The following is a 15,637-nucleotide window of genomic DNA, read 5'->3' as shown; positions in this document are numbered from 1 at the left end:
TGTCCGCGTCCCTCCTCCTTGCCATGAATGGGAAGCGCTCAGCCGAGCGGTCCTGCACCCGTTGCTATGGAAGTGCCCGTGAATTGATGGAGATGTCCTTTTAGTAATTTTTCACCTAATTTGATTCATGGAGGAAGAAGGAACTTTCCCACATTCATTTTTGCGGAAAGGCGGAGTCACTGGCTGTCATTACCAGCCGCAGAGACGGTGAACTCGGGCTTGGGTCTTGCATCCTTTTCTTCCAAACGCAAAAGAGAGGGGACCCCGACAACCTGAACATCGCTCTCTGGTGGGAGGTCGTGGGCCCTGCAGAGGAGCAGATGGCACCCGGTGGTCTCTGCTGTTGCTGTCGAAAGCGAAAGCCACCCTAAAGCCAACCTTCCTCTGGTCGTCCAGAACTGTCAGGGGGGGCTGGTAGGGCTTCGAACACTGAAGGTGACCAAAACTACAGTCCTTTAGGGGTACAACTCTTCCTGTAAGTAAAATCTTGCCGTTTTTATGGGTCCAAGTTAAAATTGCTCCTAAGAAAGCCTGTGAAGAGTAGAAGAGGTGGGGGCTTTGGCTGCAGAAGGGTCAGCCTGGGCCCGTTTGCGTAGGTGAGCGGTTTTGCGAGCAACGTTGCCTCCCCTGGCGGTGATCTAAATTCAGTCTAAATTCATGTCTTGAACTTCTTCAGCACGTGCAAAGACCGAAGCAGGTGGGAGGTGGTGTCCTACCTTACACTCGAACAGAAAACCTAACTGCTAGCAGCGACTAACGCAGTATGAGGGGAGCAGGACGACCTGGATCTTCCCTTCTTCACTTTCCCGTCGCCGAGGAGTGCTGCCATTCCCAGCTCAGCGGCAGGATCTGCCGGGGGTGGCAGCTGGTGGGTGGTCAGGCATCGCTCCGCGTGCCGGAGGCGGCGGGACATTGCCTCGGGTGGCTGCGTGGGGACACTGGAGGCCCCGTGCTGGGCTCGGGGAGCCGGGGGAGCCTGGGGTAATTAAATTAGGTTGTACTGTACATAGCCCTCGTTAGACAAGTCCCTTCAGGAGATAGAGTAGAATAATAATGACACTTATGATGGGTTCGGAGGTGGCCGGTTTAACGTCACCCTTCGAGGTCTCTCTCGTCTTCTCGCCTAGAAAGCTTAGCCGTGCTGGGCGGTTCCACAGGAGGACCGTGCTGGTCTGGGGCTGGGTTTATGGGGTCCTCCCTGTGGGAACCCATCCCCCAGAGACAAGTGAAAAGCCCCTTCCCTCGAGCGGGCGCCGGCCGTGGGCACCCTGTGCTAGTGGCGACGGTGACTACACCTCCGTGCTGATAGCCCGCGGGTTGGGGAAGCTCTCGCGGAGGAGGCCGTGGCGGCTCATCGGGTAGCTTTGCAAGGTGGCCATGTTGATGGGTGGCCCCATCTCCTTGTAGCATGCGGGGGTGTAGGTGACCCTCTCGCCCCCGTTGCGCACCATGTCGGCAGTCCGGATGTAAAAGGGGGAGGCGTAGGGGGAGCAGGTCGGGCAGTAGTTGTGGGCCCCGTGCTGGTTGAGCTCGCTGGGGGGGGGCGCGGGGCTGCCCTGGCCATCCACCATGCGGGAGCTGCAGGCGTTGCAGGTGCCCAGGTGCGAATGCGCGGGAAGGTCGGGCTCTTCCTCTTCCTCCTCCTCCTCCTCCTCCTCTTCCTCATCGGAGTCATCTTTCTTGCAGCAGTAGTACTGCGCGAAAGGGGAAGGGGGTGTATGAGGGGAAGCGGAGCAGCCGGCGGCCAGATTCGGCTTCACATTTGTCCCTGCCACGTCCCCGTTCCCCTTGTCCCCCTGCCTGGGAAACCCCCCGCTGCTCCCCTCCATCGGTACCCGGGTCCTGCTGAGCAGCAGAAGCCGGGCAAAACCTGGACCCGGGCGTGCTGGGGGAGGCAGCTGCCGGGGAGCCCGTCCTCCCCCCTGCCTGCGACGTTTGCGAGGGGAAGGTATTTTACCGTGCCAGTTGGAAAGTATTCCAAGTAACGGCTGTGCTTTTCATCACATGGGCACTGCTGCATGGCACAGACTTCGCATTAACTTTTAAAGAGCAGGAGGCTGGAGCTAGCTGTTGTTGAAAGCCTCCTCGTTTAATTTACAGGGGGAGTAAAAAAAAAAAATAAAAAAAAAAAAATCTCCATCTGGTATTGCAAACCCAGCCAAGCCTACACCTATGTTAGCATCGGCTGCAGAGCCTCAAAAGCCTTTGGGGAGTACACCCCACGCCAGGAGGAGGAAAAGCGGTAACTCTGCAGCACCTGGCGCGAAAGGGGGTTTCAACTCCCTGCCCATCACAGGCAAGAAACCCCCTTCGAGATGCCTCCCGCACCAGCAGTTCGGCCCGAGGAGCAGCGCCGCCGCCGGGGTTCATGGCAAGATGGGGGACGGCCACGGGGCTCACCTGTAGCCTACAGTAGCAGAGCACGGCAATGATGCACAGTAGGATCACCGTCGCTAGGATTCCCCCGGTGATAACAACAGTTCCCGCTGTCATCCGACCGATTCTCCATCAAACTCTGAAAGGCAGGGCCACAGGGCCAGACACGCGTCACCCTGGGACACAGAAGTCACCTACCACGACTTTGACGTCACATCACAGACGTGACGCCCATGAGGCATCCCAAAATACGGCATCCCTGCTCCTCCCTCCCCAACCGGAAAACTATCACCCAATATCATTCTCCATCTCTTAGAGAGAGGACATCTGAGATGTGGCACCATGTCCCCCTGGTGCCATCACTGCCTCTGGCTTGGGGTCTTCAGGAAACAACCCCGTAGTCCACCCACAGAGCCCCCCTCCTCGCTGAGCCAAAAGGGCTGATTTCCACCCTCCCAGCAGAAAATACAGCTGCTGCTTCAAAATGTAGAAGCAAACAAGGGTTTACATTGGGAAAAGCCAAAGGGGAGACTTTGAACTCCACAACTGTGGCAATTTGAGCCCAAAAAATGCACCCCGGCCGCCTGCTGGGCACCGACGGGTCTAACATGGGCTTGGAATGGAGCCAAGCAGCCCCCACCGCCGTCCCCACGCCACGGGACCCGGGGGCTACTTACGTTCAGTGACGGAGGCGTTGGACCTGGAAGGAGCAGAGAGAGAGGTCAGCCGCGGCCCGCCAGCCTCCCTCCCCTGCGTTTCCCCACTTCCCGAGAATTCGCCCCGCTGCGGGACCTGCGGGAAGCCCCGCTTCACATCCCGCGTTCCACAGGGACGGGGCTCCTGGGGCGCAGGAGTCGCGCCCCTGGGAGCCTCCGTGGTGCAAAGAGCATTTTGCGCCCTACGGATGATGGTGATTATTATAATTTATTATTTTCTTTAATTTGGAGCAGGGAAAGGAGGCATTTCCCAAGCTCGGAGAAATACTCTGCAGGCCAAGGCTGTGCTATCGGCGGCTTGTGAATCACTCAGCTTCACAGGGTGAAGGCCTGGCTTAGTCAGCACTCGGCCTTTTCCTCTTTAAAATTAATTATGGAGGAGGCGGATGCATCATCTCGCAAGCGGACAACGGTTTACGTGCTGCTGGGAAAAGAGCTCTCCCCTCCACCCTCTGTGGGGCAGGCGAACCCCGGTGTCCCCCCGCCACCCCACCGGCACCTACCCAGAAAAGGACAGGCAGGGCGTCACGGTCACGCCGGGCCCGGGGCGGCCGGCCGGGACAGGCAGCGCTGCATGGCCACGGGGAGACGCCAGCAGCCCTGGGATGGAGGACAAGGAGAAAAACCCACCATCAGCTTGTCCGCCCCTGCACCACCACCCAAGGGGGCTGCCCAGTGTCCCCATCCCTGCTGATGCCACCTCCCCGCGGCAGGGCTAAATAAGTTGCTTTTTTAGGGAGACCGGCAGGAAAGGTGGGCGCTGGGAAGGTGGGTAAACCCAAGCCGCCATGATCCCCCACCCGAAACCTGCAATTTCAGCAAAAGCGAGCGAGAGGCACCCAAGAAGCGGGTGCAGGAGCCGTCCCGCACCCATCGCCCCTGTCACCCCCACCCTCCGGTGACGCCTGGCGCAACCGCATTTCATTACTGGTCCCCGCATCCCTCTGTGCCTCCTCCGGAGCAAGGCTAATTGATAGGGCCCAAGTGCCAGCCGGTTGCAGCCAAGGAGATCTAATTACCTGCTCTCCACGAGGGAGGCCCTAATTGAGGGAGGTGGCAGCTTCCAGACGAGACCTGCCCAACTCTGCCCCTGCCCCCTCGCTGCTGCATGTGCCGTTGGGCACCACAGGGAACCACCACCCCCCCCCCTCCAAAAATCCCCCCCCTCACTCCGCTGCAGTGATTTGCAGGATCCTGCCAGCCGCAAATTGATTTTCAGCTCTTGGAAAGTTCCCGTACGAAGCCAAAAGGCGGGCACCCATTGGATTTCCTCCTCGAGCCGCTCTCGCGCACAAAACAAAGGCGAAAAAAAAAACCAAAACCTTGAGAAATCAATAGGTCCATAACGCAGCTAATATCTCCATCCATCAGGGGACCCGACGCAGGTCTAATAATAGAGACCGACACGCTCGGCTCCTGCACCCTGTTACCAAACTGCGCCCCAAAACATTGCCAAGAGCAAAGGGCACCAGGGATGGTGGGGGGACATGTGGGAGAGCCTTCGATGGAGTTATCACCTCCCCAGGTGCCATCCTCAACAGGGAAAAGCTGAAGGTGGGTGGCTGGAAAAGGCAAACGTTGACCTTTGATGATCCCCAAGAGGGACGCGCCGTGAGCCGGGCGGTGATGGATGATGCAGGCGGCCGTTCGCGTCCAGAGAACTTCATTTCATGGGCGCTGTGATTTGATTTAGAGCTCAGGGAGCAGCATCCAATTAGCCTGAGGTTTGGAGCAAGCCGGTGGCCTCGGAGAACGACCCTGGGTGGGGAGGGACTGGCCCTGGGGACCCTTTGGTCACCTCCAAGCCCGACCAGCGCTGCCTCGAGGGCAGCTGGGCTTCCACGTGCCCCATCTCCGGCACTCCCGTTCCTGGACTTGCCAGGATCAGTGTTTCACTGGCCCCGTTCAGGAGCCGGGCTCCTGCTTATTAAAATAGAGAGCGTTAAAAAAAAAAAAAGGCAAAAATTAAAACAAAGCAGAAGAGAAGTAAGTGTTGCCTTTCCTCATGTCTTTGGAGGTGATGCTTTTGGAGAGGAGGAAGTTTCCTCCCCTCCTCCCCCCAAAATCCTGCTCACTGGCAGCCTAGCAGTTCATTTTCTACCCAGTTTGTGCCTATAAAATAGTTTGTGCCTATAAAAGAGCCTTCTCTAACCCACAGCGCTCTTCTGCAGGGATGCAGAAGGGGATGCAACACCTCCCAGGGATGGAGCAAAGAGCCCCAGTCTCAGGCGCAATTGAGGTCTTGGGAATTCTAAGGTAAACGTGCCCAGAACGGGGCAGGACAATGACAATGGCCTTTTCCAGCCCTCGCAGGGACCACACAACAGCCGCAGCAGCCGCGTCCATGCCACTGGGGATCAGCCCACGTCCATTTTCCATCTGGCCCCTGCCAAGCACATCCCAAACTGCCGGGAAAGGGGCATTTTGGGCTCCACTGGCTCAGCTCCCCCAGGGCTTGAGCACTGCATGGCCCCCCCACCCCACCCCGGCAAAAGCGCCGTACATTTTTAGGCATCCCCAAAAAGCCTCGGGCTGCCCTGTGAGCTGAGCCGAGCCCCGTGGCTCCTGCTCCCGCAGCGGGACGGGATGCGGAGGCACGGCAGGGGGATGCACATCTTGCAAAGCCAAACTCCCCGGGGGCGCAGTCCCATTTCTCCTTTTGGCTTAAAAAGAGAGTTGAGGGTTGTTTAAATACTGCGTTACCCTCCCTGCCCCTCCCTGGCTTTCGGGAAGCGATTAGAGACAGTAGGCAGTGGTGTCACACTGTCCCCGATGGGGACGGGAGCGGGCGCAGGGAGGGTCCCCGGCCGTATCGAACTCCTCCGGGCAGGCGTGCAAAACCGCTTGCTGCAGAGATACATTTTCTTTAATTGATGTCGCCCCGCAGCGCAAAGTTACGGCCTGAAAAGCGACTCCGGGAACGAGTGGCATCGCAGGCTTCTATATTTATTCTCCTTCAATGACGTCCATAGCAGATTTGCACGGTTTGCAAGTCGATGGGGAGGTTTTTGCCAACCGCCAGCACTCTCAGCCCAGCTGAGAAACTCCCATCCTTCCTCTCCCGGCGCATCCCACCAGCCCCGAGCTCACCTCGCCATCCAACAAGGGTCAAACACTGACACAAGAGCTCGGGAGCAGGTTTCAGGCTCGGGCTGAGCACGGCTATTTGCCGTGAGCATCATGCCGAACCTCGCTGCCGAGTCCTGCCCCAGCCCGGGCTCTGCTCTCCCGGTTTTCGCTCTGCAGCTCACGGGCTAATTCAATGAAATGTCTGCCTGGTAAATTAGCCCGGCTGCTGCCTTACCAGAATCATCTCCCAGAGCCTAATTGGAAAAAAACAGCATCAGGGCTGCCTTTTCAAAACAGATCATGGCAGCAAACAACAGGGCAGCTCCCGGGTGGCTGCGTCCCGCCCCTCGCGGGCTCAGCCTCGTGGGATTCGGGTGGATTAACCCACGGTCGCAAACCTCAGCGAGGGGACGAGGACGTGAGCAGCACGGCTCCCCTCTGCCATGGGGCAGGAAGGGGCACACGGGGAGGGCTGGGACCCTGCAAACTCGTCACACGTCGGATGGTCTGTGCTACAAGACCTAAGAGGACGAGACGAGTCGTGGGGGAGCAGAAACAAGGAGACCCTCCTAAATGAGCTGAGCCCAAATGAAAATTCACCCAGAGAGTGAAGGCAACGCGGGATGCGAGAGGACGCGGGGGCTGCACCCAGCTGACGGCCCCCCAGCAGCCCCCCCCGACAGCCCCAGCACTCGCCCCCAGGCTTCTTGCCCAGGTCCTAAACCCCTGGGTCACTTTGAAGCCTTTAAACTTTGAATTAAGGGATCCGTGGGGGTCGCCAGGGAGCTAAACCTGCTGCCCATCCCAGGCCCTGCGGACGCTGAATTTTGGAGGAGTTACAAATTGCTGCTTTGATTTACCCTTGCACATCAGCCTGCTCAAGCCCCATCACCCAGGCGGGGGCGGGATGGGGCCAGCCCCTTCTCACTTTTGATAGACTGTTAATAAATATATTGAGGAAAAAGCATCTTTAAGGCATAAAAATTGCCTGTGGCACTGGGCAACCGGAGCAGCCCCGCTCCCTCCCGCAGCAATAAAACCCCTGTGACCTGCGCTCGGCTCCATGGCTGGTTCTGCCCAACTTATATTTGAGTTCGGACCAGGCTGCGGACGGAAACCACAGCGGTGGCTGGGAAAACGTTGATTTCCGCCTGCTGCAGAGAACACCAAAACGGGCTTTTCCCAGCAGAGAGGGTGTTTTGTGCACCCTGTTTCCTACCCCAGGCTTTTTTGTGCCCTGCGGCCCCTCGAGCCACGCGAGGTTTGGCCCCAGCAGTTTTGCAAGGGAAACCACAGCCAACACCCGGCTCCTTGCTCCCGGCCGCCGCAAGGACAGCCAGGTGGCAGAGGTGACACTGCCCCCGCCGCTGAGGCTCCAGCAATTTGCGGTCAGTCATCAAAACCGAAAATCCCGTGCCCTGCCGCAATCCCGCCCTCGTGTTCCCTCCACCACCCGCACCAGCTCCCCGGTGCCTCCTCCCAGCCCCGCTCCTCCCCAGCCGAGGGATGGGAAAGAAGAAACACCGACAAGGTTTTCAAACCACCTCTTTTCTTGCAAAAGCTTTGTGGGAAGGGCAAGTTACTAACGGCAATTAACAAAACCCAAACCACTTCAAGGGTGGAAGCCGCCAGCCGGACCCCGGCTCCTGGGTCGGCACGAAGGGCTGGGCTCCTGCTGCTAACACCATGCTCCCGACCCACCGAGCCCAGGAGATCCCCTCTCCTGGCGTCAAACTCTTCCAAAAAAACACCTTCTTGCCAATTCAGGTTTCCTCTCTCCCCTCCCAGGCCTCATCCTGCCCTACAGGAGCCCAGGAGACCTTCCCCGCCGGCAGCAATCGCCTTTACAGCCACATAGGACTCAGCATCCCCCTAAAATCTCCAGGCGCGGCAGCGCCGGGTGTGCAAAGCCCAGGTACATCTTGGGACTGGCTGGCACATCCCCATCCCCGTCCCAGGGAGACCTCCCAGCACTTCACAGACTCTTGGAGGAAGGGTGGCTTTGCAGCCTGGGACGTCTCAAGTGCAGATTACACCAGTATCTCGTTACTTGGGCATCTCATCTCCCCTTTATCTCCTTAAACCACTATTCAGATCCTATCTCGCCTGCCTGTGCGGATTAACTGGAGCCATGCACAGGGGTAGGGACAGAGGGACACAGAAGGGACCGTCACCCCATCCTGTCCCCCCAGGCACACATATCAACATGCAAAGCCCACGACCAGGGCTACACCTGGATTTAGGCAAGTCCCTGTATAATTATACACCCTTTGCAGCCCCTCCTCGTTGCAGGGCAGCTTAAAAACCCAGGGCAGGAAAACGACACCTCCCTCCTCATCCCCCCATGCATCTCCTACCCGCTGCGTTTACTCGGCCGGCTCCTGATCCGCCCAGCTCTGGAGCTACGGTGGGTGGGTGCAGCCCCGGACGTGGTGAAGGCATCAGAGACGGGCAGCCCACGGTGGGAAGTGGGATGGGGATGTTCCTGCCCTGACCCACACGGCTCATCTCCCGCTGCTGCGCCCGGGGTCCATCCCGGGGCTGCTCCTGGCAAATGCCGTGGCCGAGCCCAGGCACACGTGCTGGGGAGCCGCTCCGCCATGGTCCCAAAATAACCAGCGACAAAACGGGTGGCATCAAGCCAAGTCGCACCGAGAAGGGCTTTTGAGATTATGCCCCACGTCAGATCCCCGCAGGCTCTCCGGAGCCAGCCAGGACCTGGCCAGCATCCCTCCCGCGGGCACCACCTCTCCCAGCACCCAAATATGCCCCGCGACGAGCGACCACAGCAGCAGCATCTGCACTGGGAGCAGAGCAAGGCTGCGGGGAGCCAGAACGCCGAATGTGAGACCAACCCTTGCCAAAAAGCCAGAGCATTTTGCCGCACGCGAGTGCTAAAGGCTCAGGACCATGCCTGTGGCCACAGCCAGCGGAGAGCCGGAGCCCAGGGCTGGATCCTGCCGTACCACGGATCCCTGGAGGACGTGGCCCTGGAGAGCAAGGAGTTGGGTCTCATTTGCAGCCCACGTTGCCCCTAAATCCCCTGCCACAGCAGCGCCCGGGTGTTCACAGGGTACAGCACAGGAGATGGATCCTCACGAGCGCAGGAAGGAGCGGGAAGGGTTATTTGCTTCTACCCCGACGTCACCCTTGGTGTCCGCACAAGCTCGTTGCGTCGCTGTAGATATCCCACGACTGATTTAACCCGCTGGTAAAGCACCCACACAGCACCAGTGTTTCCCCTGCATCAGCCAGCATTCCCAGCACTTGCCCTGGAAAAGGCGAGGTGGCACCAGCAAAGCCAAATGGGGCAGCAGGGACCTCTTTTAAAGCTCTCAGCCTCCAGCCATCCACACTGAGGCCTCAGGGGGGTGGAAGGTCCCGGTGATGGATCAGGATCCTGGTGATCCCACAGCCTGGAGACCCTCCCCAGCAGTGGGACAGAGCCGGCCTCCCTTCCAGGATGCTCCGCTGTTCATTCCCAGCCCCGGGAGGGTATTTCTCCAGCACCCTCATCGCTCCGAGATGAAACCTTCACCTTCTCAGCACCCATTTATTTTCACACCAGTGGGCTCTTTCCATCAGGACAAGGGGACGGAGACCTCAGCCCGATCCCTCCGTTCCCCAGGGGCTGCAAACCCAGCCCGCAGAAACACAACCTTCTCCCCAGTTTGATTTTCTTGCTGCCCTACCCCGGGAAGGTGCGTTCCCTGCTCTCCAGCAGGGCTCATCCCACCGGGGAACCCAGAGGCACCAAATGCATCTTCGCCCCGGGCACAAATTTGGAACAGGAGGATCAATCCCAGCAGAGGCATCGTGCAACACAGTCTGGAGCATCCCCGCAGAGCATCCCCAACAAGACCCAACCGAGCACAGCAGCGAGTTTCCCACTAAAGATGTTTTTTTTTTTTCATTTCAGCCAGTTTCTCACTGGCTTTCTTTGAAACGACCCCCAGGACAGCTTCTCCTCCAGGCACCACCTTGGTATCTCCCTCCTTGCCCTGGACATCGCTGCCATTTCACCCTTTCCACCACTCCCATGAAAATCCTCTGCTCAATTCCCACCCGGAGCTGCCCTCGCCGCCCTGTCCCCGTTGTTCCCAGCCTGACGTATGAAACACGACTTGTGCAAAACCCTTCCGTGGAGCGGCAAACTCTGCTCCTGAAAGCAAAGCCCGGGGAAAAAGGTCTGGCCGAGGCTGGAGCCTCTGGGATCCCATCGGCTTCAGCCGCCCCCCCAGCACAGCACACTCGGGCAACGCTGTCCGAGTCGCGCCGGGGCGGATCTCTTGTGCCTCGACGTCACCCCATTTATTTGTTTTGCTAAAATAAATTAAAAAATTAATTCTCCCTGCTCAACCCCTGGTTTTAACTCCTGCCCTCCCGCCGCCTGGATAACGCTATGGGGCCAGCGGCTGAAACAGCGACCGTGCGTTTGAGGGACGCTGCTCCTTGGGGACGTGCAGGGGATGTCCCCCTGCGTCCTGCCAGCATCTGCCCTCCTGCCTGCCTACGAGCGTGCCAGCGAGGCAGCCACTGCGGAGGGATTAAATTAGCAAAGACATCATTAGGGGTAACTGGGCTGTTTACCAGTTGGGTGGAGTGAAGGAAGATGAGCCTTGTGTCTGCCCACGAGGAGAAAGGCCACCAGCATCCCTCTTGGCTCACGAGCTCACTTTAAATCCCATTTACAGCTAGGAAAACTATACGGATGGCTGTCAGTGATGCACCACGCTTTCCCTTTCACGTTTCGGTGCTCGCCTCCCGTTCATCTCCCTCCAGCCGTTGGGCCGGCTGGGATCTCCCCCAGCTGCCCACCAGATCCGGGTTACAAAGGACACGACCATCAGCACCTTTAACAAACCAGGAGCCGCAAACCAGGGCTGGTTACACCTCTGCCCACTTCTAGCTGGGCAGGTGCCCTTCAGCATCAGGGAGCAGATAACCCCCAGGCCACCATTCCTCCAAAAAAAACCCCCAGCCCTAGGGCTGGTTATAATTTAATCCCGCTCCCACGGTAGCCGCAAACCCACACGGTGCTTGGGAAACGTCCTTTTTTCCACGGGGAAAGGGAGATGGCGGGCGCCGTGTCCCAGCCCTGGGGTGGAGGGCGGGGGGTAGCGCAGCCTCCTCCTGCGCATGATGCAAGACCTGCTGCTCCCACTGCCAGCATCCCCCCGGCGTGTGCGCGCCGAGCAGAAACAGAGATTTATTTTAATGACTCATTAATGCCTAATTGCATTCAGGCAGCAATACAGAGAGAGGAGCCTCCCACGTGCGGCAGTACTACAGTCAGGAGGGCTCTCAAAGCCTCCCCGAAAGCGCAAGGCAGACAGACTGTCTCTTTTTGGCGGGGCCAGACAGCAGGGCCAGATGCTGGCTCTGGGGCAGCGAGGCTTTGTGGTCGGGATCCAAAAAAAACAACCCAGAAAAGTCTCTTGTTCGTCTCTTCATTCACTCCTCCTACCCTCCACAACGCCCAGGAGCTGCCGCCTCCATCTGCCCAGCGCGACGGTTGCCACCGGCGGCTCATCCCTGAGCTCCAGGGAGGAGACAAGACCTGCCCCGGAGCCTCAGACCAGCAGCTATTTCAGGGGCGACCACCTCCTAGCCCTACGGACACGTGTTTTTAACTCCCCTGTGGTTTTAAGGAGCCTGTAGCGGGAGCGGGGATCTCAGCAGGGTGGGATTTATGCAGGAGCCACCACAGGTCTCTCCCGCAGGGAGCCAGACACAGCACAGGGAAAGGATGAGCCGCTCTTCCCATCTCAGTGACACCCTGGACGGGGAGAACAAGGTGGTCACAGTAAAAACCAGCCAGCTTGGAGGGGAAGCGGCCAAAACCCCACCGCCTGCAGCCCGGGTACCCCCTTGCTGCTGACACCACCCACGAGGAGCTCTGGGATCTGCCTCCTCTGCTTTTTCTGGGTGCCCCAGCTGGCTCTGCCCATGTACCTCATCCTTCCTGGTGAGCTGCAGGCCCAGTGACAGCCACGTCACCTGTGGGGACAGGAGTTTACAGCCACCCTGACCCCCAGGGATCCCCATCCCCAGGACGCACGCTGGGCACTGGGGGGTAATGGCCTCGCTGGCAATTGCTGCCTCTTCCCGGCATTGTTCCACTGAAGCCGGCAGAGATCCGGCCCCACCTGCTCCCGCTGCTTTCGGTAGCATTCAGCCCTCCTGCTAATTGCTTCAATTAGCAGGGGGAAAAATTTTTTTCCAAAGGTTTTGCTGCCTCACTCCTCACGTTGCCTTCAGTCCTGAGCGGGTGTAAAACCCTGCCACGGGGGATGGGTTACGTGAGCACGTCTCCCCCGCCAGCGGGTCTGGGCAGGGAAGCCCGTCCTGCCCTTCTCTGCCCGCACAGCCGGCACGGATCAGTCTTTGTCAAACTGCAGCTTTCTCACTCTGGAAAGCCATCCCATGCAGGCATGAGAAAGCCACGGGCCCCCTTTCCCGCTCCACAATTCGGCTGCCTACAGTATCCGGAATGACCCCAATCCGGTGCCATGGGAGGACAGCCCACATGGGGAGAGCCATCCCAAGGGATGGGCACGGGTCCCCAGCTGCAGCTCTGCTTTTCAAGCCAATGGCAATTCAACCCTCTGGGATGGCCCATCCGGCGGGATCCTGGACCGCAGCCCACGGGCCACGCAGAGCCAGGGAGAGCTGAAGCCACACATTGCTCCGGGCCGATGGAGGGGCACAGCGCCCAACCCCAACCCTGCTTTTTGGGGTAAATCCAAGCGGAGTCACTCCCAGGATCAGGTCAAGGAGTGACTTTTCCATAAAGCCATGGGAAAATCTCACCCGCGGTTGCTTTACGGGATCACTCACCCTCCTTCTACCCACCACATCCCAGCCAGGGCGAGGAGGTGCAACGCAACTGGGCACGGACAGGTCGGCTCTGCAGAGCTAAACTCTTTGCTGGATTCCAGACCAGCTATTTTTTTTTCTAGTTGATTTATCACACAGCGAGGGATACAGACTCATCCATCGCTCGAGATGCTCCACCTCGCCCAGCCCGCGCTGCCAGATCAGGCAGGAGCGGGGCTGGCTGGGATGGTCACGCACACACCATCGCACGCGCCCAGCGAGAAGGAAAACCCGCCGTGAAGTCTCTTAATGTCTCCTGCAAATGAAGTGTGAAACGTGCTTTCAAGAAAACAAGGGTAACGGAGCCTCAATAAATATTTCATCCCAGTGGGAAAGCAGCGAGGGGGAAGGTTGAGCGGGCAGAGACACCAGGAGGGATGGGAGGCGGCAGGGGCTCCGGCTGCAGATGCAGCAGGGATGGAGGCTGGAGGGGGAGGCAGCCGGGGCAGGCAACAACAGGAGCACCATGGCCTGACCTTATTTCTGTTTGCCGCTTGCCCTGGGGGCTACTAGGTTCGAGGCATCACCACAAAGCAGACCTGGAAAGGGGAGCAGCTCTTGTGTTCCTGTTCGTGCCCGTGGCTAAGGTTGGTGATCCTGCTCCAGCCGGGAGCCGAGCTCCTCCGAACGCCCCAGCCTAACACTTCCCAGCAGACAGGCAGCTGCCTGGGCCTCCCGTCCGTCCGTGCACCCAAAACGCTCCCATGCAAAATGGCTGGAGGATGCTCGGCAGTTCTCTGGAGAGGAGGGTTTGCTGAGTGGAAAATCCTTCGCGCCTGATTTCCACCCTGTTCAGAGTCTTTTGGGCTGGTGCAGAGCGGGGCCCCCGGAGTCGGCTGTGCTCGGGCCCGCGGTCAGGCTGAAACCCAGCACTTTGGAAAGAGGTGGGAGAGGATCTCACAGCCCAGCGGAGACGGTGCTGGAATGGGATCGGACTCACTGATCCAACATTCACCAGAATACTGAGAATGGCAGCCTACTGCCGCCCTCCCCTCTTGGCTTTTCAACAGGTGAAAAAGCCCTTCCTAGAAAAAGCCTTTTCTCCCCCTCCCCAGCAAAGCCCAGGTTAGAGCCCATCGGATCCCGCAGGGGTGGCACTGACTACCAACCAGCAGCCCCAGTACACCCAGTACCCCACAAACAGCATCACGGGGAAACTCTGTGGCTCGGATGAGCCAGGGGCAAGGCTGGTAGAAGGGGAAAAAAAACCCACCCTGGTAATAGAAGTCTCCGTTGGGGTGGAATATTCCACCACACCTTAGAAAAACCTCTCTGCTGGAGAAATAATCAATAGAACGCAAACAAAATCCAGCTGAAAACACTAAATGTTTCCACATGCCCTTTTGGAGGGAATAAAATCCTACAGGATAACCTTAGGAGAAAACAAAAGCCAGGCGAATAACTGGAGCACAGGTCTCCTTTAATTACCGCGGCACGGTGAGAGATAAAACAGAGATCCTTCGGAATAAACAAAAGGATTTGATTTCCTCCACTTCAGCAAAGGCAGCCACCATTTTCGCGGAGAGGTTTGGTTGGGGATTTGTTGGGCCATCATGTCCTTGCTGACCGGCGAGGCTTTGGGCTCCCTCCGAGGGAGCCAGAGGCTGAGCCCCGGGCTTGGGACTTTCAAAACTTCACCCAGTTGCGAAGAAGTAGGGTTTGGAGACGGGCAAACTCAGCCCTACCCACCCGAGCAGCCAGAAGAGTTAACTTAGCCAGAAGAGTGACTTAAAAAACCCAGCTCAACGCAAAGTTGGACCTCATAACCCTGAGAGGATAAGTCAGGACCTTGCAGGGAACCACAACCCTGGAGCTTCGCCCGGACGAGGCTGCAGCGCAGGGGGCTCAGCGCGGCCCTGGGATGGCGGGAGCGGGATGGCGGGAGCATCCCAAACTGGGCAACCCAGCTCGCAGCCCGCCCCCCACCGCCCGGGCGCCCCTTCCCACCGCAGCCCCAAATTCAAGCGAGATCCTTTCCCTCGCCCCGTCCCCTCTGCAAAGCTGCCGTGTCCGGGGCCGGGGGGTGAGGGCGGCGGGATGCCGGAGCCGTACCTGGGCGCCCGGGCCGGGCAGGAGCGGGCAGCGGCGCAGGCGGCGGCGGAGCCGGGTCCGGCGGCTGGCGGGGGACGGGCCGCGACGGGACGGGCGAGGAGGAAGGGGAGGTCCGGAGGAGAAGGATAACGATAATAATAACAGCGATAATAATAATAATATAATACGAAGAAGAATAATCACCGGAGCGGAGGAGCGGGAGAGCCGAGGCGGGTCCGACCAGCGGGGGTGGAGGCGAGCGGGGGAGGAGTTTGCCCGGGGGCCGGAGCTGCCACCCCCGAGCACCGCCCCCGCAGCCCCCGGCCCCGCACCCCCCGAAGTTTGCTGCGGGAGGGCGCAGCCACGGGTTTGTCCCCCCGAAACTCCTCCGCGGGCTGGAGCCGGGCCGGGGGAGCCGGGCCGCGGCCCCCTCAGCCCCCGGGTGCCTACCCCACAGGGGAGGGTGCAGGGGGGCGCCCGCTCAGTCTGCCCCCAGCCTACACCCCAGTGTCTGCAGCTCTCCCGGGGGGAGCACACACTGGCAGCATCCCCTGAGCATCCCCAAA

At 59.2% G+C, this 15,637-nt stretch overlaps 1 protein-coding gene across 1 annotated transcript; it reads right to left on the bottom strand.

Annotated features, from left to right (window-relative positions):
* Positions 1-1,289: 1,289 nt before the first annotated feature.
* Positions 1,290-15,197, bottom strand: LOC141747559 (protein FAM163A-like). Its single transcript, XM_074598007.1, has 5 exons — positions 15,093-15,197; positions 3,596-3,692; positions 3,054-3,076; positions 2,401-2,515; positions 1,290-1,694 (listed from the first exon to the last, which is right to left on the bottom strand). The coding sequence occupies exons 4-5, from the start codon at positions 2,491-2,493 to the stop codon at positions 1,290-1,292; spliced, it is 498 nt and encodes a 165-aa protein (XP_074454108.1). The 5' UTR covers positions 2,494-2,515; positions 3,054-3,076; positions 3,596-3,692; positions 15,093-15,197.
* Between the last annotated feature and the right edge of the window lie 440 nt (positions 15,198-15,637).

This window comes from Larus michahellis, chromosome 8, assembly GCF_964199755.1.
Source record: "Larus michahellis chromosome 8, bLarMic1.1, whole genome shotgun sequence".
Lineage (NCBI taxonomy): Eukaryota > Metazoa > Chordata > Aves > Charadriiformes > Laridae > Larus > Larus michahellis.
Note: the sequence above shows the minus strand (reverse complement) of the source record. Positions and strands in the feature narration are given on the sequence as shown.